Source organism: Dermacentor andersoni, chromosome 2 (genome assembly GCF_023375885.2).
Source record: "Dermacentor andersoni chromosome 2, qqDerAnde1_hic_scaffold, whole genome shotgun sequence".
Classification (NCBI taxonomy): Eukaryota; Metazoa; Arthropoda; class Arachnida; order Ixodida; family Ixodidae; genus Dermacentor; species Dermacentor andersoni.
The window spans coordinates 74,626,938-74,652,253 of record NC_092815.1 but is presented as its reverse complement, the minus strand read 5'-3'; the positions used below and the strand labels follow the sequence as shown (position 1 = coordinate 74,652,253).

Sequence of the window (25,316 nt, the reverse complement as noted above, 5' to 3'; positions counted from 1 at the left end):
CATGTTTCTGAATAATGTGCTCTAACATCTTGCATGACTGGGGTGTGATATCGGCCTGTAGTTAGAGAGAAGTGGTTTATCATATGATTTATGTAAAGGCAGGACTTTGGCTGTTTTTCATTCAGTTGGCACTTCCCCCAGTCTAAGGATTTGTGGAAGATTACAGTAAGGTACTGACTGACCTGTCCATATGGAGTTGCGAAGGAAAAGCCTCTGCCCATCAGTAAACCTTTATACTGATGATAACGTTCATCTTAGATGACGAAGTTTAGCAGATATCTATGGCCGAGATGTCTTAAATATTATTTACCATTATTCTCAGTTGCGTAAGCCCCAAGTAATTCACGGTTCACGCACCGCATCACGAACGACACTCTACTACAGCATTCAAAACATTGTAGTACTCGTGCCATAGCGTGGGCAACTCATAGTTTAAGTAGCAATATATATGTATATATATATATATATATATATATATATATATATATATATATATATATATATATATATATATATATATATATATATATATATATATATATATATATATATATATATATATATATATATATATATATATATATATATATATATAGCGCCGTGCTGGCGTGTTTCGCGCGTGCAACGAGGCGGGCAGGCAAGCAAGCGCGAGTGATGGCGGGTGACCACTCCTTTATGCAGAGCTGGCAAGTTCACCGTTCTGTACAGATACGAAATGCGCCATCCGTCTTTGCTAACACGCAGCGCAACGACAGGCGAACAGACAACACGGCCGATGAGCGTGGTACGTATACAAAAATTTGACACTCACTATAGCATACGCCAAACAGCGTGAAGGCGAAAGTGTGCTCGCTCAAGAGACATCCATCAAATAACTTGACATTCTCATTCGAATGCACTGTTACTTCACATGATTTGTTTTCTCCCGCCAAAGGCCCCAGTTTCGAGTCTCTTAATGAACGGTATATTAACTTGCCTTTTTTGGCATGATTAGCGGCAGCTACGTGGCAGCGATGTGGAAGAAGACGATTACGGATGCGCGAGCAGTGGCACCAGCAATTCGATTTTCTGTACCTCCCAACGCGATCTTCACACAGAGATCCAAGGCCTTCGCGTAAAAAACGCTCGGTCACCCGTTAACACTCGCCCCCCCCCCCCCTACCGAAATTAAGCGGCATATCCCCCCCCCCCCTATCCGCCCACGCCACCACTCCTCACACACATTCCTAAAGCGCCGACAAATCAATCTACCAGGCGGTCAACATTTTGCTGCCTTTTACAGCGAAAGCAATGTACGAGTAACTTCGGCAGTTTTTTGGCGTCCGTTAACAGAAAAATCATCATCTGGGCCGATCCTGGTGATACTGCAGAAAGGGTCCAAGATCAATGGCACATACCCCTGTGGACTCGGGAACTTATAAAGCGCCCTTCAGTATCTTCGGGATGGGCCCACGTATGGCGAGCGCTTAACGTCAGCTTCATCTCGCCGCGGGTGGGCCAGGTGTTGCAATATCTTCGAGATAGGCTTACGTATGGGGTGTTATTAGACAGTTTTAGTTACACGTACGTAGAGGCTTCACGTACGCAAACGTGAAAAGCCTACGTGCCTTACGTGCACGCCATCTGAAACGCTTTTAGCTACACGTACGCTACGCACGCCAAGAGGGACCCCGTAGCTACATATATCGGGAAATGTGAACACGGCGGTAGCCAAATCAATCCTGTCGCCGCGTTTCGATGCAAGCCGTCTGCGCGCGCGCGGCCCGCTATCGCTTGTTCGTGATCTCGGGGAACTCCCGCGCGAAGCTGTCTACGTGCGCAAGAAACGCACGCAAAGAATTGAATCTCACGTACGTCCGTGAGACGCGCGCGCGCCCGCTACGTTGTACGCATGCGCACTGCTTACACGTAGAAGCTCTACGTACGCAAAGCCTCTACGTACGTGTAACTAAAACTGTCTATTAATACCTGCTTCACCTCCACCGCTAGTCGGCCCGGCATTGCACTACCTTCGGGATGGACTCACGTATGGCGAGCGCTTAACGTCTGCTTCACCTCCGTCGCGGGTGGGCCCGGTATTGCAATATCTTCGGGATAGGCTTACGTATGGGGTGTTCTTAATACCTGCTTCACCTTTGCCGCGGATCGGCCCATCGTTGCACTACTTTCGGGATTGGTCCCCGTATGCAGGGTGCTTCACGCCTGCTTCACCTCCGCCGAGGGTCGGCCCGGTGTTGCATTATCTTCAGGCCGGCCCGCGGCAGAGGTGAAACACTTTGCTTTTCGTTTGAGAGCGTTGACTGTCGTCAGCTTTCGCTGCCATTCCATCTTCACTGAGTGGAACGGCTGTCAAGCTTTTCACTCCTTTTGGATGGCGGTAGTTATCGGCATCTCCTGTGTGGAGGCCAGTTTTCTCACCGATTCGGTGCACGCACGATTAACTCAAGATGAATTCAGTTGTCTCCATCTATTGCAGCCGGCAGGGCGTAGTGTATTGTTTTAATTATAATATTTTATTTTATTTATAATGCCCAACACAATTTTTATGTCACCATCTATTCAACGATCACGCGCATCGCTGTTGCTGGGTTAGTTCAAGCTTGTTTTTTTACACTGATCCAGGGCCAGGAAATGGACTCGATTCATAGTCAGCTGGTCTGTATGCTAGTGGAACGAGTTGTGGCCGGAGAAAACGCCAGTTGCATTTAACTTTTCCTTTCGCTTCATTATTGCCTCGAGTGACGGCTCGCCGCGACGCTGGCAGATCCTGTGAACCATATATCCGCGATATGGTTTAAATAATGTGGTAAACAAAATATTGCGAAACTGCGTCCATCATCTGACCCTGCAATAACCGTTCAACCCATAAGCAATATGACTGTCACCCCTTACCTTGTCGGGTTTTTCCTTAATTCTACAGCACTTTTCGTGCAAAATTGGCAAATGGAAACAACAGTCGCAAGATGAGAAATTAAGCGATCTACTAAGGGAGAAAGCCAAGACAGCAGCCAAACAGGGAAGAAAAGCGAAAATTTTTTGTGAAAATACTTATCGATCAACACCTTTTTATTTAAAAAGGAAGTAGAAGAAATGCCGCCGGAAGTGGAGAATAGTTCCGTGTGTTTTGAATGACTCTTCTACAGTTATCGATCGAGCCGCCTGACGTAGCTACTGCCCCGCTGTGCTAATGGGGCAGTTTTTCTAACCTACCGCGGTGGGTGCAGTACGTCTAGAACCGCAGCGTCCTGCGCTCTACGCGGTTGTACGGGACTGGTGACCATGCATCGTTACGCAACTTCCCAAATAACAACACGAGTCAGTTATGGCACTTGGTAGAGCAGTAAAGCAGGGACACAAAAGAACTGTGATTGTTCCGCAAGTATACATTTGTCTATAATTCTTCCAGAACTAATTCAAAAAACGCCACTAGAAATCTGTATTTTGGAACTTTAGCTGGTTAACTTGTTCTTGGCAAGGTTCTTCCTGCGCAACTTTCATGCGCGAGTCCATTAGATGTGGTTCTTTGTTTGCCAAGTAAATAAGAGGTGTATCTCACAGGCGTACCTGTGACATGCACGTTATTTAAATTCTTTTTTGCGTGTTTACGCGTCTTTATGGCGAATGGTGGGCATTATTCACATTTGTACTAGTAAAAGTACCCTCCCCCTCATTTGCATAGAAAAGTTACCTCGGGTTGGGCTCCCCCGCAAAAAAAATCCTGCGTACGTGCCTGATTATATACATTATATATATATATATATATATATATATATATATATATATATATATATATGTCGTTCTGCACTTAACATTTCAGAAAGCGCTTCACGAATTTCGTATGCTAACGAGGGCTCTGCAAAACGCGGCAATTCTCAATTTTCATGCACCATCATTACTAGCCAAACATATCGCCGGAAAAAGACCGAACGAGCGAATGAAACGTAGCCCACCGAGCACGTCGAGGTATCCGACTTGACTGCGCATGGGCACAGTGTTGACCTGGCACATGTATCCCCCACGGTCTGACTCTTGGACGCTGTCGATGACCAGTAGCCAAGTACGGTCAGATGGGCTGAGGTGGACGCGGTAGTTCTGCGTGATCACGCTCTTGTGGATCGTCAGGATCGTTTTGCTCTCCACTCGCAACCATGCAACCTGCGCACAATGGCAGAAAAAAGGAAAATGAGAAAACGTAATGGAAACAAACTAGGAGACTTTTGTTACAACCTTATCGTACCTACCTCCGATTTGAAAGAACACTAAAGAGCAACCATAAACAAGCTTAGGCTGGTAAAGTAGACTACAAAAATATTTTGCATGTTTTTCGTTTTTTCTTGGGGTGGGGGGTGAATTCTCTGTTACTCAAGAAACTCGAGGCCACGCAATTTTTATTAAGGACTTCGCAGCGACTCCTCAATGAAAGTATATCAATTGGGGTGACGTCACGGATTTTAGATTATTTTCTCGTATTTGAAAGATACTGGCGGAGCTATTCTCAAAACCGGCTAGGGTGAGCCTTTTGTTCCTTTAGAAAGTAGTGTAATTATTCTTCCCTGATAAACAATCAGGTAGACCGAAGCCATCATCATCATCATCATCATCATCATCATCATCATCATCATCATCATCCTGGTTACGTCCACTGCAGGGCAAAGGCCTCTCTTATACTTCTCCAACTACCCCGGTCATGGACTAATTGTGGCCATGTTATCCCTGCAAACTTCTTAATCTCATCCACCCACCTAACTTTCTGTCGTCCCCTGCTACGCTTCCCTTCCCTTGGAATCCAGTCCGTAACCCGTTATCTTCCCTCCTCATTACATGTCCTGCCCGTGCCCATTTCATTTTCTTGATTTCAATTAAGATGTCATTAACTCGCGTTTGTTCCCTGACCCAATCTGCCCTTTTCTTACCCCTTAACGTTACACCTATCATTCTTCTTTCCATAGCTCGTTGCGTCGTCCTCAATTTAAGTAGAACCCTTTTCGTAAGCCTCCAGGTTTCTGCCCCGTACATGAGTACTGGTAAGACGCAGCTGTGATACACTTTTCTCTTGAAGGATAATGGCAACATGCTGTTCATGATCTGAGAATGCCTGCCAAACGCACTCCAGCCCATTCTTATTCTTCTGATTATTTCAGTCTCATGATCCGGATCCGCCGTCACTACCTGTCCTAAGTAGATGTGTTCCCTTACCACTTCCAGTGCCTCGCTACCTATCGTAAACTGCTGTTCTCTTCCGTGACTGCTAAAAATTACTTTAGTTTTCTGCAGATTAATTTTTAGACCCACCCTTCTGCTTTGCCTCTCCAGGTCAGTGAGCATGTATTGCAGTTGGTTCCCTGAGTTACTAAGCAAGGCAATATCATCAGCGAATCGCAAGTTACTAAGGTATTCTCCATTAACTCTTATCCACAATTCTTCCCAATCCGGGTCTCTGAATACCTCCTGTAAACACGCTGTGAATAGCATTGGAGAGATCGTATCTCCCTGCCTGACGCCTTTCTTTATTGGGATTTTGTTGCTTTCTTTATGGAGGACTACGGTGGCTGTGGAGCTGCTATAGATATCTTTCAGTATTTTTACATACGGCTCGTCTAGACCGAAGTAGACGCTGTAAAAGCCCAGGACGTCACGACTAAGTCGTGGGGAAATTGCAGAGCGGCATGAGGACACGTTTCTGGATTTTGCGTCTTTTCCGACCTTACTGAGCCTCTTATAATGACGAGAATAGCTGTTTTGCTATTGCAGAAGCGCAATTTACTCACGCAGCTCAACTTCATACTCATCTTTCCTGTCCATTTAACCTTCCACCACTGTTGGTGCCGTAAAAAACGTTGATATGAGATCGTTCATTACAACTTACAAGTATCATACGATGTACCAGAATATGCGCTTTCATGGCAGAACTTTTGAAAGCACTGTTCAATTTCACTACGCTACCGTTAAAATGTGTTGCTGCATTCACGGAAAAAAGGCACAGCGGCCATGGCAACAGTAACTGTGGGGCTCAAGAGTGTAAGCACCTCACGAGGTCAGGCTATTGTTCTAGAAGCCACCCCTGCGCCTGCAATGAATATTTTCTTACCTGTTAGTTCACGAGAAAATCTGCTTTCCTTTTAATAGGCTTCCTTTCCAGAGAGTTTACCATAAATTAGCATAGCCTATTCCTCCCGCGTCTGTTTTCCCATGATAATAACTTGGTCAAGGGACTCTGCGTCGTGTTCCATCGAACAAGATGCTATTGCTAGGCGATGCAAAAGAGGTAAACTTTAATGGTTACTGCAGATGCTTTCCTGTCTGTACGTCAAGCATGCTATTACGTATGACAAAGGCCATGCATGAAGTGACCAAATCATATGAAGTGCGCGCGCAGGTGCGCGTACACACACACGCACGCACACGCACGCACACGCACACACACGCATACGCAGACATACACACGCACACGCACGCACACACACGCACACACGCACACGCACGCACACACACACGGAGTGACACTATATCACTATATATTATATGCACTATATAAGGGTCAATATGCGTGAAATGAGGACTCTAGATCTTCTTACAGATCACCGGGAGAGAGCTTTGTATGTTGTTGCATTAGGTCTTTCGTTAACAGTAGATGGCTCATTTTCCTCCGTTGCTGGTTATTTTTGCACTTGTTACGGTGTTAGTGCTGAAATCTGGAGCGCCATCGCGTTTCGCGCCTGCATGCTGAATGCCAGCTCGCTTTTGTTCCTTCCTAAAGAACATTCGTACTGGTAGGCGAGCGAAATTTTAGTTGAATTCACAACTTTACAATGTAGCAGCTTGTGTTGCACATAAATCTGACGCCTCTTTTCCAAAACGCACGGTCAAAGTCAGTTTCTCGTTATGAGAGTTCTTCCCGCTTTCTTTTCAAAGCGCGAGCGTAAGGCTCCACGAATACGCGCACACACGTGCGAGCAATTAGGAGCCGGCCATATTCACGCGAATGAGGCGCGCGTATATTTTTACCCGGCTAGGGAAAATATCAGGAGGCCCGCGCATACGGGCGACGGCACGCCGAGAAACGGAGATCTACCGGTGGTGGTGCGGCCGGCCCCCCCCGCACTGACATCTTTTGCTTTTGTTTTCTTGTTTTCTTGCCCCACCCTTTCTGCTTTGTCCTACGGGTCTCGGCAAAGTCCTCTGGCCGGCCGCCTTCACAGACGCGTGCATGGATCGATGCGCGCGGTGCGCACGGCCAGACCAACAACGAGGCACAGACGTGCCTGACCGGATGCGTGCGTGGCCATTCGTTGCCGCCGCCGCTGCTGCTGTTGCTGTTGATGTCGTGTCCACTTTCGTGCTTTCTTTGTGCACATTTTGCTTCCCGCCTTTTTCTTTCAGCCGACGCCGGCGTGCCTTGTTACCTTAGCTCGATCACCCCATTGTTGCCGTTTCAGCTCTTTTGCAAGGCGGCCCCATTTTTCCATCGTGGCCGAGGGTGGGCGTTCGATTGACAAGCACCGTGTAACGGGCAAAGAGAAGAGCTACGAGGTGAAAAATGAAACAAAATACAGCGACACGCGAAAGGGGGCAAGAATCAGATGCGTGGTGGAGCGTTGTAGACTTTGATGGCATTCTGATAATGGTACGCAGGCAAGTACACTGAAGCCCCGCATTTGTTGTCTCGTTTATTTATTTATTTTTTCTTTTCGGACTATAGCTGTCGCCTGTCTGTTCGTGCATATTCTTCCGCTCCTCGTTTCGTTTATCGTGAACCTGCACGGTTTGTTACGGTTTTATACGTGAAGCTAACATTTGCGCTCGTGTTTAAACCATTGACCTCTTGGGTTGTACTTGCAAGAGTTCAGTCTTGCTTCGACCTATCGTGCACTTCTGTTGCCGGGAGCAGTCTGGTCAAGTCGGGAAGTACAGTGCTACGGGGTACGCAAACCCCCGAGCTTTTCTCGTGGAAGACTTATGTGATTTACTGCCACATACTTCCTTCTTTGCAACGTTCAGCGTTGTTTAGTTTAAACCAAGTCCTTGAATACTGTTTTAAGAAGACCTAAACTGCAAAGTAAAAACAGAGTCCCTCTCGATAACTGATCTAGCCACTAATTGGCTGCCAGGTGTAATGCGCTTGAATCGTTTTTTTTTTCTTGTTCGGTAGCATCCAATCATGAGCCGCATAGCTTCCTAAAGACACTTTCTTTCTCGCTGGAAAGCTCTTACGCTGCGGGACTGCGACCAACGTTATCGACGAAGTGCGCAGTCAAATTCTTACAAATGCTTACTCTTTTCATGTAGGCATGACGGAAAGTGTCGAATGCAACTTTTGTAGTTGCGACGAACCCACATAACACATCATTTACTGCCTTTCTTTTCACGAGGAGAGAACGTCTTTGCAACCTGCTTTGAGACCACTGGACAACAAAACGTCCACAGAAGACGATATTTTGGGACAATGGACTCGGCCGTCACCTACACAGAAAGCGACCATAGTCTTACTAAGATGACTGGGCTTTGCGAATGTCTTGGAAAGCACAGTGAACGCCCTGTTGTTTGTGTATGCACATCGTCTCTATGGCGGCCAACTGCATATGGTAGAAGGCCAAGTACAACTTGGTTAACCTCCTTTGCTACTGTCTACCTCCTCCTTTGCTACTGTCGGGTCTAGCCTCACAGAACGGAACCCCTGAAGTTAGCGCCTAGTAAAGCAGCAAATAGAATTGGCTGGTACGGATAAACGTTTTCGGTAAAGAAAGAGAAGATAAAAAGAGTTCATTAGCGGCCTAAAATTTAAATTGGGGTGTCAAAGATATAGTTAACATGTGTTTATTGAAAAAAAAAGCAGGAGTGGGAATTCGTTAACGGATAATAAATATTTCTGAATTTCTCATTCGTACCGCTGCAGGCTTGTGAAATAAAAAAGTTTTTTTTTGGTAATTAGGCATTTATACTTGTGCATCGTTTAACTTCTAATTTGCACGTGTCTCTTCACACCACACGTTCATCGAAACCTCTTTTTCTGAGTATATTTACTCTCGTTCAATGCCGCACGTTGCTCATTTTTGGTAACGCGTGGATTATTTGAGTTCTTCTCACGAAAGCCGACGTCAAGTTGTCCCGCAGCTGAGTCTACCCAACATGTCGTAAATATGCTCCTAATTATAATACCTACAAAGGAGCAAAAAAATAATAAATAATATTTATGATGTCAGACACCGTATACTGCAATACGGTACAATACCACAACGCTTACGGTAATGAGCGCTCCGCAGTGCCAATGGAATGCGATGTAGAGCGCGGCGACATGCTTTAGGCGGAGGAGATGTACACGATCCGCGAAAACTGGCAGCAACATTGCCCCTCCCTATGCGACGGAGAGCCTAATGTGTGAGCAAAGATGCTCGCTCCGCATTTTTTTCCATTCAGCGATGCACCGCCCGTAAAGCGCATGAGTGCCGCATAGGAGTAATGCATTGCCTCGCTGTAGTACCGTGCAGCCCCTAGCGTGAGAGCCGCAGCTTGCGTCAGCCATTCAGTAGTCCCGCCGTGCGAGCTCTCTCTCTCGCTGTGCAGCCACCGCGCGCAGCTTCGCACACGTTTCGTACAGCTAACCTACAGCGGTACTGGAGATCGCGTTGCCTACTCTAGAGGATAATCAATGCACTCTTTAAATGGCAAGACACACGGAGTATTCCGCAAAGGGCTGTTTTGAATAAGAGAAAAAGAGAGGACATGTGTCGGGCTTTAACCACGACTGAAAACGTTAGCATCGCTAACACCCTGACATGTTACCCGAAGTAGTGGGTGAAAGGCAAGACGACACACACCGCCGAACATACGTATACGTAATCGTCACTAACCCGCCATACATATAACCCGATAAAGATGGTCTCGTTAAGTCCTGTAGCGCGATTAGCAGTAGCATATGCTTTGAAAACTATGGAACAGGATGCCGCGGTTGTTCTGTGGTCGCGACATTCTTCGGATGCTCAGCACAAAGGTGCGGATTCGATCCGCGCTTGCCGTGGCTGCAGCTCGAAACGGTCAGGATTAACAAAATGCACCGCATTTAGTTAGAACATTTGAGAAAGGCACCGTTTCCAAACAGGCCCTCACACTTCTTGAGGGCAGTGAAATCACGCGCCACTTCATTTATTGGTTTCCCGCGCATTAGGGTCGGGTAGAGGGTGCTCTTCCCAACCTCAACGAGCAGGCTTACGGGGCTGCGCGCGAACTTTCCTACCGTGCTACCCCCGACCAATCGGAATCCGACTCCCTAGAGAAGCAGCTACTACAAACGAATACGTATCCCAATCTGTCGCTCTTACGTACCGGATACTTACACCGGTGGTACAGGCCGCGATTGTGGAGAAATAGCCATGTTAGAACACATACTCTGGCGGTGTTCCCGGTCACGCTCTATCATCGATAACAGCTCGGCCATATGGGAGGCGGTTCTCCGCAGCCCTCTTCTGGCTGACCAAGTCTATATGCTGCCCAGCAGGACCACGATGCGGCCGAGAGGCTTGGCCTTCCGGTTCCCACGTGGGAGCGGCCCGCTTCGTGATGGCTCACGATCTGCAGGACCTCAATGAAGTTTTATCATACCATATACCGCATTGCTCGGATCTTTGCGTGCACGGTAGGACAATCTTGAGCCTCCCACAGTGGTACATGTGATACCGCAGATGCAGCCCATTGAGATGTTAACAATAGTAAACTATTATTTATGTACACTTTGCAGCCGAGAGATGGTGAGTGAAGCCGGACGACTCGCCTATAGAGAGACATAAGTTGGTGCGGTAACATATTCTTGGTTTGCAGCGCGAAGGGACCCAGACGAAGACTAGAAGAAGAAGGACGAGCGTTAACTCTCAACTAAATCTTTATTGAAACGATCAACATATATTGTTGATATATTGTTGCCTCCGCAAATTGTGTCCTATCATAATAATGAAACTTGAGCATGGGAGTGGCAGAAGAAAAAATGATTGCGGCGTTAGGCATGTGACCCCTTTCGAACCTTGTAATACTGGTATTGTTTATCAGATTCCACTCAAGTGTGGGAAGGAATTATATTGGACAGAGCGGCAGGTGCCACAATGTCAGACTCAAAGAACATCAACAATAACTTAACAACCCTAATGTTTCACATCTAGCGTCACATTCTTCTAATTGCGATTGTAAACCTTTGTTTGAGGACACAAAAGTCCTTTTAAGACACAAATGCCTAACTAAACTTGAGGCAAAATTGAGGCATTTCACACTAAAAGATTAGGAGAGACTTGTGTTAGTCGCGCATCAATATCGCTCTTAGAAAGCGAATTTCAATATTTTTTCAGAAAGTGAGTCAATCTCAAGTAGTGCTTTTTCTTGTTTGATTTTTATGGCTTCCCAACCTTCTGATAGGTTCACCTGTTAACTGATAGTCTTTGCACCATGTAATATTTGCTTTCTACGGTTTTTGCAACCACTTATCCATATGTTGATCGCTTCAGTAAATAGTTAGTTGAGAGTTAGCGCTCGTCCTGGGGTCCTCTTCTAGTCTTCGTCTGTGTCCCTTCGCGCTACAAACCAAGAATATAGAGAGGCCGTTGGTATTGCGTACAACTGCGCCAGGCATGATTGTGGCGCAGAGAAGAAGCCGTTGCACCCCCTTCCTTCGTAAATAGACATTTATCATGTCCATATCTCCCCGTGCATTCTCTGTCTCACTCTCTCTTCTTTCTTTACATTTCACGCCACATTCATATTAGAGACTAACCATCGAAATGCCATCCACATTTCCCTGTTTGTTGCGACTGTGACAGATACGTGTTATAGTGGCCGAAAGCTGGCACTACATTCTCGAGCGCACAGACGAGTTCGTCATGGGGACGTCGCAGTTTCCACTCCGCTGTCCGGTTTTCGCGAGACCGTCTCTATAGGCGGAGCGTGGCATAAACAGTTGACGGGCGACGCCGCGATCTCTCCCTGTCTCGGATTGTGTGAGGGGAAGGAAAAGAGAAACGAAAACAACGCCACGAGAAACAATCAAGATCGCTGGCGGTGTTAATGGCGGTTCCTGGCGGGAATAATTCATGAGAGCCGAGGAGGCTCCAATTACGGGGTACCGTACCTACCGTCGTCGCTGTCGCTGGCGTTGTGCATCGCTAAACGCTGTGCCCTGCTTGTACGCCTACGAGCCAGAGTCAGAGAAATGGATAACGCCGCGCGCGCGGTCACATTGGAACGGGGCGAGCTCAGCGAAAGGTCGTTATTTTAACCCCAGTTCAGAGCGACCTAGGTTTTTCTGCTGCGCCGTCAGTCGGTTGTCGCTGTGCTGCAGCGATTCAGTGAAACGTTGGAGGACATTTGTCGAGGTCATTCCTTTGTTAATCTCTGCCGTTCGTGTAAATTTACAATATACGGGCAGACATACCTGACGCTGAGCGCTTAGCTCGTACTTCGTGTGCCCATTCACGTATGCATGCAACCCAGCCGCGAATGTGTGTAATGTATTGTGGTTGGCTGTTACGTTCATATTAAAAGCAAGACATTTTGATTTGTGTCTAAGCCATCACCGGAGGTGGCGTCACTGCGACGTTCTAGATTTTTATCTCGCTGATCCTCGCATTCCGAACCTCAGGTGCGGGAGAATGAAACGATCTATAGTTATTCCGTTTTCATCATACATAGATCCCCCAGTCGTACTTTGTATGTTCGAGTATAAACATCGGACCGATTTCGAAGCGAGGAAGGTACCGCGCTTTATTTAACGCTGCTATTGCAATTCAAAGTAGCGGAACAATAATACTGTCGGCCATAGGTAGCTGTCTCTGCAGCTGAAGTCGGCCTCGGGAGGGTTTTCCAGCAATTTCGTAACGTCCCATTACTGAGAGCTTTGTTGCTAAGACTATTGCGTATTTGCGGTGCCTACAGTCTGCACTGTTTGAACGCGCTGGCGATAAGGTCACATGGAAGGCCAGAAATGTGCAGGTTAATCGACACGTATGGAATACACATTACCAATAAATGTTATACAGACGGTATACTTCCTGAAATGCATGAAATAAAATCGGCAAATACGACATAACAAGCAAGCACACGTGTCTTATGAAATGTTAGTCAGCTGGTCTTTGTTGCGACATTAGGTTGCCCAGAGCGCTTGAACAATAATGAGGCGTCTCCGCTATGCGTAGATAACCTTGGACAGCTCTGAGCCTGCGCCATGACGACTACGCGATATTCATCTTTTTATCAGTGTTTCCGTGAACGGGGCCTCCAGCAGCAAAGGCTGAACAAAGATGACCGGGTCTTCCAACCATCCATGACAACGGCACGGCCGTCATGCTCTTGCAGACGAAGTTCGCCGAATTCGTCTGCAATGACCCGTGAATAGCGTTTTAGAGCAGCCGGCCCCAGCGACCTAATCAAGACCTCTTTTTCTTTACCCTGCCTCCTCTCTCTTCCAATGACTACTAAGACAATGGCGGAGTGATGTGCTTATGCACACAGCCATAGTGTAGCCGAGTCAAATGAAACGTGCTCTCAAGCAACACATATGCCGTAATGCTCGTTCTAGCATTCGTAAGCACCTTCTGTGCTTCATCGCATCACGGGAACCGTCTCCCATAGCGTTCCACAAAGCACTGAATAATTACGTCAATAAGGCTGCATGAACGGCAGCCCAGTGTCGACAGGGCAGACGTGTCCGTTCTATCCGTCCAAAATCTTTACTATATCTTATTTCCCACCGAGACCGAAGGCGGCTCGCTCACGCACTGTCCAGCTCCACCCCGCTTCTCTCGCAGCAGACGGACACCCCAGTGACTCCCCCCTTCGAGATAATTAAACTTACTTCAAATAGAGCGCGGTCCTCTTCCTATGTAAACCCAGACGCCGAATCACTTGTGCGCACGTGCAGAAGAAAAGAACAAACCAGTTGGAATGCTAATTCGGCTGCAATCGAGGCGAGGCTTAAACCGAGGTTGCACAGCAAGGACGAGCCAACAAACAAAAGTCGACCCGAAGAAATAACGATGGAAAACTTTCGAGTGTGCTTACTTAAATCACCAGCAATCATTAAAAAGAAACTCTAAAGACAGGAATATTGTATTCTTGCTGTCCGATACGCTTCCCCGCCACGAAGGATAAAAAAAAAAAAAGAACGCGAGATGAAAACTGCAGTGGTAAAGTTCTTTTACGGTGACCGAAGGAAAAGCCGAGCTTCACGGACGTCTGCCGGTCCGACAAGGCTGGGGCTGAATTAGTCGCGATTCTTAATTAACGAGAGCGCAGTTGGACGACAAGAGCCAACAACGTCAGGCCCCAGACACGGCGCGAAGGAAATAACGGAAGAAGCACGCAGAGGAAACGGCAACGCGAACGCAGTAAAGCGCCGGAAAGTCGAGCCTGATTAGTAATCTCGCTAGCTGCAGATTTTCTATCTCACGGAGATGCCCCCCCCCCCCCTCCCTCCCTCCCTCCCCCTCTCTCTCTCTCTCTCTCTCTCTCTCTCTATCTCTCTCTCATTTTTCTTCCTTTTACTCGGACCCCGAATCTTGTTATTGTGGTTCGTTTGAGGGATGTTAATCGACGCGCCAAAGTATTGTTTTCGATACAGAGTGTGGGATCAGAGAGTCCGTATTACATTGAGAGGCCCGAGGAAAGGGGTACATAATCTTTACGGCAAATGGGCTTACGCTTTGAATTGGGCCGCGGGAGAATCAGTCACGTGTGCTGAGACGGAAGCGATCGGACAAGCTGCCACGCATCCCTGCTGCAGTATGCCGATCCCGGTGACATTGTGCTTTCTTTGTATTTTTTTCTCCGAATCTCCCGCCGTCTTTCTTCTAACTGCGCGTTTATTGCCGTCTTACGTTCTCTCATTCGCCGCCCTCCAGGGCTGCTTGGAAAGGACAGGACCGACTCTTACGGCGTCTCAAAGGGACGGACACTGCTTACGAATGATTGAGAATTAAAGACGCTATAGCTGAAGAAATACCTTCGCGCTTTGACGGGCACGTTTGCGTTCCCTCCAAGGTCTATGATATTACGCACTTAAAGGTCAGCCGCTCGCAATGCCTCGCTCTCAGCATTAGCATTTGCCAGCGAGGTCCCTGGAGCCCCTTGGTGCTTCCGCCGTGACGGCTCATCGGGGAGCATGTATGAAGTAACTGCCGTTCAACTTTCGAGCGTCGCGGTTCTTTCTTTCTTTCTTTCTTTTTCTTTTCTTTCTTTATTAGGCGGTGCTCGCGTTACGATATGCTGTGACGCAACTTTCGCGATGCTCGACATAAATTTCTCATAATTTTTTGCCAGGTTAGACATGCGTTGGTATTTGCGAAGGGCAGACGGCTGCCACTAATGCGCAGTTTCGCACGGGTCTGCGCTCTTTTCCATGTGGTGCGTAGCGGACCGCGAAAATTTCTGCATTGAAAGCAGCTACGTGAATGAAAGTAAGCCGTTGCAAGTGGCGCAGGTCGATACTCGGGGCATGTGTGTGAAATAAAATTTAACGCAGCGTGCGACGCCTCGCAGGCGATTAAAAGTTACCCATGAGGTCAGTTAACCACGAGGCAACACGGATTACCTCCTTCGGCACGACGAAATACTTAAACCTTAGAGCTCTAACAACAGTTCCCCGGTCCACAGGTTTTCGTGCAGAATACTAGAAGCACTGTGTCATGGGCCATATATGTAATTACAATTTATGATCATGGGTGATATGAAAATAATACGCTATTCAGAAGTAATAAAGCAGTTCTCATGTGCAAATAAATTGGAAGAGGTGCACATTACTTCTGAGCAATATTACTCACAGAAATGCATTTCATTTTGACAAGCACTTTCGATAAGTGTCACTTTTGTTTTAGTGTCCGATACCTCGGACACTAAAAATATAGGCTGTATTGGTGTCTCGGCAACAAAATTTTCTGACGCTGTGAATCACGTACTTTCGTGGGTTTCAAGTCAAATAGTAAACAATAAGTTTCTACAGGTTGGAAATCAAATACTGAACAATATTCAAGGAGTGCGTAGTAAAAAAAGAGTCATTAGGAACCGAGTAGCATAATACTATTCTTGGCTTTGGCGTGGCCTGAATGCTATGTATGGAAAAGAAGTTAGGTAGAGATACTTTAAGATGTTTTATAGTTAGCCTATATATATATATATATATTTTGCCAAATCCCAAGGTAATGAAATCCCTCTCTTGCGGAGTCTATGGGACACTCAACGGTCAAAATGTTCCACAGAACTTGCAATCATTTTACGTACACAAGACATGAATTACTAAAGAGGCTCAGCACGACTACGTTAACCTCTTCGCTGAACCTAGTAAGGATATCACATTTTGGCTCTTCAGAGGGCCATGCTGCGATGAAAGTCAGCGTATACTAATATGTTTACTTAACTAAATAGGAGAAAGATGCGAAAGCTGAAAACTCGGTGCTCTCGACGAGAATATAAGTTATTTCTCGAAATTGAGCGCAGTACAATGTAGTCATGTAAAGACTACTTTCGTTTGGTTCTGTTTCTTTCTTATCATTCACCACTCACGACTGCTACATCCTGGTGATAACAGAGGCGGAGCATTGCTGGTTCTAATGACGAAACCCTTAAGAAGTTAAAGGAAGAGAGAAAGTACACTGTTCCCGGGCACAGCATAAGCGACAAAAGAAAAAAAAAGAAATCTGAGGACACCTAATAAAGATATTACCAACAAGGACACCTAAGCATTTCTTATGAGTTGTGAATGCGAAAGCACTAATGTCCAATTGAACGTCGCTGAGCGGTCCTTCGAGTATTGCGCCGCAAGTATTGTACCATAGCGGTACGTGCTGCACGAGCCTGCAAGCAGCAGCAGCCTGCGGTGCCGACGCCGCAGGCCACCGACGTCCTGCGCGACGAGATTGCAAAGGAGCAGCAGCGGCCACCAAAGTCAGCAGGGATGCGCAGCACCTAAGCCCAGTGAGGGCAAGAGAGAGAGAGCGAGCCGGCTTCCAAAAGCGAGGGTGACGTGGCGTCGCGGCGATACCCTCTCCCCTAACGCAACACCTGGCGCATTTGCACGGCAGCAGGTGTTCCCTTTCGCCCGCTCTGCTTCTTCGAGGCGCGCTCGTGGGGTGGCGTCACAGCCAATGGGAAATCAGGTGCCGTTTCGCTCCTATACAGAGGACAGACACCAGCTTTTTCGCTCAAAGGGCCATTTGACCCTTTCGCACGAAAAAAAAAAATGAAAGTCGCGCGTAAGTATTCCAGTCGCTCGCACAGGCCACCTGTTTGAAGGAAGCACACTACATTCGGTTTTGAGCAGCTTTTACCATACCTATCTCTTGTACCACACAAAGTACAACCATTATTTCAATAAAGTTGTTTCTCTCTCTCTCTCTCTTGTACACAAAATTATTGTAACGCGTGGGACATTCCTCCACATTGCTCTCATTGCATCCCACTGAACTGCACTCATCCTATTGAGTAGATGCTTAGCTTTCCCAATCCAGGGTAGCAAACACGACATTTCCATCTGGTTAAACTTCCTGCCTTTGACATTATGTTGTTTTGTCTCTCTCTCTCTCTCTCTCTAGAGAGACAGAAGGAAAAGAGTCGCAATAGGATGGCTATCTTTTCCCAGCCATATTAACCGAGCCTGAGTAACCGCAAATAGAAAAAGAAACGAGCAAGAAACTGAAAAAAAAAGCTTATGGTATTTAAACAATTTGTTGTGAAGAGGCAGAATGTCATTCTTTCCTTATATGTTTCTCCGATGCGAAGCTACACTTTTCAATGTTAGATCGTAGCTTGTTAGTTCCTAGAGTATGCTGCGTTCATCCTGTAACAAGAACTACTCCAGAGATTTCATGTATTTCGGTTATTATGCTTCTCAATCCACTGGCGATCAGTGAAGCTTTCGGCATTGATGCTGCTTATCACCAGTCAGTCATTCTTTGTTTTATTTATGTTCGCCGTAAGGATTGGCTGGCCTACTCTTATACAACCAACACTATCTTGCAAATGTATTATCATTTAATTTAACTTCATTTAATTATTTATACTTCAGATGCCCCACTCAAGGAGTGTTACATGAGATGTGGGACTTTGATGACAGGAAACATTCTCCGGTACACATCTTGAAAGAGGCGAGGGCAGTCCAATCCTTCGCAGTTTGTATGAAGAAGGAGAGGAGATGGGAGGAGCTGCGAGTGTGGTCAGGATAAACAGCTTGGCTGTAGCTTGCACGAATATATGGTCGGTGGCTAGCAGTCACGACAGAGGTACCGAGCTGTGAGTTATAGAATTCAAAAAAAATGTGAAAGCCGGAATATTTTACGTCTGCTTTCCAAGCTAGAAAAGTTAGCGTCCTTTGAGTTGGGTGACGTTGGAATGACAAGAAAAGCCAGAAAGGAAAAATAACTTGGCTGCATGGTTCTGAACGCTTTCAAGGGTTTTAGGAGGCCTGATTGGTGGGGATACCATATCGAGCGTGTGTTTTCTAGCTTTGGACTACGTATATACTATACTGGCTCAGGAGTTCAGTACGTGTGGCGTTCCGTCGTGTGCTGGCGCTCAGAAGGAAATCGTTGTTCAAGTGATCACGAAGAAGTTCACACAGTTCTTGCGCCACAGCTGTATGTAAGGAAGAATGCTAGCCAATGGTGGGTATCAAGCACAGCATTAAGGAAGGTTGTATACCAATAGCAAGCAGGTCTTACGAGCAAAAAATGACGTCACCACAAGAGCTATGTATTCGCCTGTGATCCTTAGGGTATTTGTACAGAGAAATGTCTCGCCCCCATTGCTTGAAATAACTTCCAAGGCTTTCCACGTAACAGTTAGTCCTTCTCGCGAAAAAATAAATAAATTGGCATTTAACATTATTTTTTTGAAATTATGAGTTGTTGAACAAGCGTAATATACGTTAGCATGGCCACGGTAAGCGACGAAGTTGCCGCTCACCCATTATTGCGTTTGGACACGGAGTAGGAAAATAACAAGGATCAGACATAGGATTTCTTTTGAAAACAGCGAGGACACTCACCCGGTAGTGGCCCAAGTTATTGACCACACAGGGAAGCTTCACACTGCGGCCCACGATTGCTGTCACGTTTGGCACTGGCTCAGCAAACTCCGGAAGAACTTCGTGATCTGGGGGGAAAGAAAAGGAACAAAAAATAAGAACACAGCCTAGAGGCTTTCGAGAACCCTGCTTAAACAGATGTTTCCCACTCGAAAAAATAGCCAGAAAGCAGTAAAAGCAGACCTGTAAAACAAACAAGACGCGCCCTCAGGAAAGAACACACACCAGCTTGCAAACAATCCCCTGATTGAACCCGGAAAGCTTGCTTGCTTCCTTGGCGGTTAATAAGATTGCACAAACAGAAATCGCGAAAGAAAAAAAAATGCAGATGCAGATGCAACGCATGTTGGTAGTTTTGTTGTTTCCGTATTGTAAAAGGCAAAACGTGCCATGCTGTCAACGACGGAAATACCAGTCTGACTGTGTATTAGCTGAGGCGTATAACTGTTCGCTTGTGCAAGTCTTATCTTTTGCTCCAAATTCTGCTTGGAGGCATTTTTTTTATCACAGCAGTAACTGCTTTCTGCTTTTCTTTGAGTGAACGTCATTACTCAATGTGACAAATGTAACCTCAGCGTGGCGAAACGACAAAGAACGAACATAAGCTTACGGGGATGTATCTTGCTTCACTCACTGCTAGGCGAACTAGATTTAGGACGCGTAATGATTTGAACGCGACAGCGTCAAGAGCTCCATGTGACAGAAAATCCGCTGTCAGATTTCAGCAAAAATATTTTCGAACCACTGGCGCAAGGAAATTACTGAACTAATTGAATTTCTCAAGCTGAAATCCGCAGAAAAATCGTAAAGTAAGAGATACACACAACCGAAAGACATGATAGCGTCAGATTGTAATTTCACTACATGAGCAGACATAATTCTGTTACGCGACAACTCAAAGAAACCCATTTTCCAGCGTTTCTACCATTCATGGACCAGCCACGGCGACTGGTATTTGCGCGCGCTGCCGCGCGAGTATCTCGGGGGCCACGGAGCGGCGCGCCCGATTTCTTGCAGTACCTCCAGATGGCGCTCGCCTCCGCCGCATCGTGATCCACGCAAGAAGCCGTATTTCTGCCAGAGAGCCCGCCTTCGTGTAGGCCATTGTTTCCCGGTAAACATTACGGCTACATACGCTCCAGTTTCCATGAGGCGTAAGAAGCAGTCTGGATGCATCTGGATGCAGCAGTTTGGATGCTATCGCATTCCACTCCTAAAGGCGAAGCTAAGCGACCTCCAAAAGTTTTGTCTTTCTCGGCTATATTTAGTACGTTGCGCAAAGCTGAAAACAAACGATGCAAATGTTGAAAAAAAAAGGATTCCAGCATTTAGGAAAATCAAAAAGTAGCTACAACGTTACCTATCACCATGTCCTAATGTTTATGAAAATTCAAACCCTTGTGTCTCTCTCTTTTCGTCCCTACATCCCCTCTCCCCAGCGGAGGGGAGCAAAGAGGACGCGCGTCGGGTTAATCTCCCTGCCTCTCCTCTCTTCGTTTTATCTCGCACTCCCTAATAACAAGCTACTTATTTACTTGCCCTTTTCCTCTTCTCATGTGCACAGGAGCAGGTGAGAACATGGTGTTTAGGACTTGGATAGAAGTTGACGGTGTTCAGCATTCTAAACAATACCTGAGCTATTGTATATCCTGCGTGACATGCCGTGGCAGAGATCTCCGGGTAAATTTACACTACTCAGAGCTCACTAAGCCTCAGTACCTGGACCTTCCTGCACTTCTCTCATAGCAATGAGTCCTGACACGGACGGAAACAAGACGCGGGACCCCAGCCAAGGCACTGTAATGAACTCATTCCTCAACCGTCACTGCGAGATTATCGGTAATGAATGGGCCGATCAAGCTGCCCGTTCAGCCCATACCGAGGACCACCACGTACCAATACCACGTTCTAGAATTGACGCAGCACGGAAGCTCCGCCTGCTTGCTCGCCAGTGCACCACGTCGCAATGAAATGAGCCGCATTTCAGGAATTCCCGACTATAATCCCTTAATGCCACATTAAGCCTTCGTGTCTCATCAAAGCTTCGCCGTGGAGACGCCGCGCATTTATATCGACTGTAGTTATGCATTGCTTTTACCAAAGCATATGCGTTCCGCACCCGGCGTGGTTGCTCAGTGGCTGTGGTGTTGGGCTGCTGAGCACGAGGTCGCAGGATCGAATCCCGGCCACGGCGGCCGCATTTCGATGGGGGCGAAATGCGAAAACACCCGTGTACTTAGATTTAGGAGCACGTTTAAGAACCCCAGGTGGTCGAAATTGCCGGAGTCCTCCACTACGGCGTGCCTCATAATCAGAAAGTCGTTTTGGCACGTAAAGCGCCATAACTTATTTTAATGCATTCCGCACAGGGAGAAAGAAGAAAAGGGAGAAAAAAAAAGCGAGACCGGAAAATTCACACAGGAACGCGATACTTAGCGCTACAACACTCAAAGACGGTCGCACAATTCGCATGTCCTTTCCCTTTCCCCGGCACAGGGTAGCCAGCCGGTACTTACACTGGCTAACCTCCCTGTCTTTCCTCCCCTTTGTCTCCTCTTCCTCCGCACAGGGATGGCCGACACTGCAACCTGTGACCACTGCAGCCACGAAGAATCGATTGGCCATATTTTGTGCGCCTGCCTACAGTACAGTCCACAAAGGGATTCCCTTCGCCACGAACTCCACCATCTGGACGACCGACCACAATCGGAAGAAAATCTACACCATCGACAGGACCTAACGTCACAGACGAAGGCCGTGCAAGCACTACTGTGCTTGCGATCTAGCGGCCTTTGTGAAGGTCTCTAACTAGAACGCCCTTTGTGTGTAGTCTCTGTGTGTGCTCTTATTTCTTCTTTTTTAACCCTTTCCTCTTTGTCCTCTTTCTAACCCCTATCTCCCAACCCCAGTGTATGGTAGCAAACCAGAGACTGATATCTGGTTAACCTCCCTGCCTTTCGTCTTCATCTCTCCCCCTCTCTCCCTCTTCCTCAACCGTAAAACTTAAAATGCATATTATTAGACCATTCAATTCGTTCTACAAGACAGCTGAACTTGAAGATTGTTTTGGTAACTCAAGAATCGAGAATCGCTTTCTAACTCGAGATATGGAGGCGTCAGTTCATATCTCAGCGCAAATGAGTCACTGCGTCAATTTCGCATTTTCTCGCACTTTATCGCCTCGCATTGTAACCTGTGCTGGTAAGGATTCCTTCTCAATACCATTGCTTTTCTGATCACCCACCATTCATGGTGGGCCGATCTCGGCGATAACATGGGCGGAGCTCCACTAGGACCAATGAAGACTCGCGAAAATGAATATCAGTGCAATCGAATTGTTAAGGTATACTGGCCGTGCTTTTCTTAAAAATTATTCTTGCTATTATTCGTGTAAACATACATAAAAGTTCTATCACACACAGAGAAAACGAGAAGGTGGTTAGAAATGGTGTTTTAGAAAGGACACTACGCCTACCCGCTTGAACATGAGCTCTTTCTCAGCAAAAACTCAGTCGCAATGGCGGGCAAACCGACCTCTGCACTCCTTCGGTGCGTAAAACTGTCCTCGTATTACTTTATCAGGAGCTTCTGGGACTCCAGTTGAGTTTAATGTACATAAAGAAATGTTTAAAGAAACGGTAAATCAGTTTCCCTTTGCTAAATCACGGCGCGAGGTGTACGACCCTAAAGTGGCCGATCGTAGGACGATGCGTTATGGAGAGAGCTCCGGCCTGCCTTTCGTCTCGGCAGCTCGAACCGTGGCGCGTCCCGCCAAGAGTCGATGCGAGATTCGTAACTGCCTGTCCGGCAGACGTAGTAGCGGCAGCAGCAGCCGCACCAGGGTGGACAGAGACCAGCGATTTCAGTGCGCATGCGCCAGCTGGGATAGCGGACGCGAACGTGAGACACAGCGGCTCCGAGCCAGGAGGAGCACGAGGCACACAAAACAATACAAGCGGCACAGAAGCGGGCGCCCGGGCGCGCACGTGAGCCGAGCTGGACTAATGCGGCGTGACGAACGGTCCGGTCCGCTCCCTCACGCGTCCACCGGTTACGTGACCGCTTCGGCGTGTGTCCAGGTCCAGCGTCACTGTGCCGTCGATGCCGCCGCCCTGACTCGACGACATCGGCAAAATCGTGGTACACACACACACACGCGCGCGCCGCGGCTTCTGCTGGTGTCTGTTGCCGTTTCACTGCCCCGAACGAATACGACGGGTCTTTACGGCTCTCGATTTTTTTTGTGCGTGTGTGCGTGTGTGTGTTTCTTTTTATTGCGTTTTGACAAGTCTTTCACGGCTGTAAGCGCGAACAACTCGGCGACGAGGTACGTTTCCTATTATTTTTACGTATTGCTCGCTTATTTCCCCATCTGTCGCAAAAGGCAAAGGTCACGTCGGGAGTGTCTCTCTGCAAATAATTAATAAGATATTGACGCAGACAGCATTGTGGCCTATTGGGTGAAGTATAAAAGCGGTAGCACAGAAGGAGAGACGGAGGGAAAGTACAAGAAAATCTATTTGTCCAGTCATTGCTGATATGTCGATGGAAGCAGCGACGTCTTTCTTTCCTTTCTATTGTCTTTTTCACAGATATTCTGGCTAGTAGTGCCCTTAAGTTGTAGTTGCACGTAAGTGTAGGGATGAATATTTTGTTTGACGGAAAGCACAGCATAGCTATCTAGTGCTTCTGCAGTGTACTGGATAAGACAATGCCGTTGCCGTTCACATTTATTTATTTATTTATTTATTTATTTATTTATTTATTTATTCTGCACTGCAGACAACTACGGATACCAACTCATTGGACTCCGTAGTGGACATTATTTACGAAACGCAATATCATGAACAAGGATAATGCTACTAAAACACAGAAGAACAGGTTTTCTTTTAATTCGGTAAGCAAGGTTCAGTAAGATTTTCCTCAGCAAATAATGATAACATATATGGGGCTTCAGTATTGGCAAAAAAAAATGAGTTGCTGCTACACCTTGATTATCTGTATGTCTTGTAGTGAAGGTTTAAATATACTCAACTCTTGTCACAGAAGTGGACTGATATCACTTTGACAAAAGTTAACCCCTCGACCTCAGCAATCCTTTATATCACTTTTGAAGGATGGTGCCAGGTCTCCGAATGCCCTGTTCCACAGTCTCCATTCAAGCGTTTAGCACTTCTCCTATACCGCGTGCTTGAGCGCACACTTTCAAAATTTTTCAAAAATTGCCTGCGGCAGATAGCACAATTCAAGTCTATGAGCTGGTCTGCTCGAAGAAGGTGCACATTATTTGCACAAAAAGCTGAAATGCATAATCTACTAATTAACAAAGCATTACTGTGTAACTTAACTAATTAAGATAACTAATTACCTTGTGGCACGTATTGCAATTTAGAAATTCTAGCCGGAGAGTTCGCAAGGCGGATCCACTTGGTACAAATTCTCAGGATGGCACAAGTTTCGTGATATCAATTCCCGAACTTTGCGGAGAAATGTATTGACGCTCCAGTTAGTTATGTGCTTCAATGCATAAAACGACGTTTTGTTAAGAAAGTAAGTGGAATGAGAGCGTATTTTTACCGCAAATTCGAAGGCTCATATCTCATAAATGGTGTCATCCACACAATTCTTTCCAACTGGATATGTTTTGCAGGCTAAAAAAATCTAATCATGGGGTTTTATGTGCCATTAAAACCACGATATGATTATGAGGCATGCCGTAGTGGGGGACTCTGGACATTTGGACCACATGTGGTACTTTGACGCGCACCTAAATTTAAGTACACGGGTTTTTCGCATTTCCCTCCAATCAAAATGCGGCCGCAGTGGCCGGGATTCGATCCTGCGACCTCGCGCTTAGCAGCCGAACACCATAGCCACTAAGCAACGGCGGCGGGTGTTGTGCAGTCTCCTCCACTAGAATGTGCAAATTGCAATATGTACCATAACGTAATTGGTTAAAAACATAAACAGTGAATTTTTGTTAGTTAGTCGATTATACAGTTCACTTTTCTCTGCAAGTAATGCCCGCCTCTTCGAATAGACCAGTTCATAGACTAGAATTGTGCTATCTGCCACAGGCACTTAACAAAAATTTTTTCGAAAGTGTTCACTGAAACGCCCTGCAACGGCGATCAGACATTGCTATGAAATAAGGTTTGTGGTAAGTCGCCTTTGGATTTTTCATCGTACCGATCAATCGGACTGGTTAGTGGCGTTTGAACACAATTACATTTAACATATTTCAAAATTATGTTATATCTTAAGCCAT

At 46.6% G+C, this 25,316-nt stretch overlaps 1 protein-coding gene across 2 annotated transcripts in view; it reads right to left on the bottom strand.

Annotated features, from left to right (window-relative positions):
* The window catches only part of LOC126542002 (lachesin-like), a 105,462-nt gene that overhangs the window by 31,433 nt on the left and 48,713 nt on the right, over positions 1-25,316 (bottom strand). For both annotated transcript variants that reach the window (XM_072286438.1, XM_072286439.1), the window contains exons 3-4: positions 19,010-19,116; positions 3,951-4,155 (exon numbers count right to left, since the gene is read on the bottom strand). In XM_072286438.1, the coding sequence (XP_072142539.1) occupies positions 3,951-4,155; positions 19,010-19,116 (312 nt within the window). The remainder of the gene's footprint in view (positions 1-3,950; positions 4,156-19,009; positions 19,117-25,316) is intronic.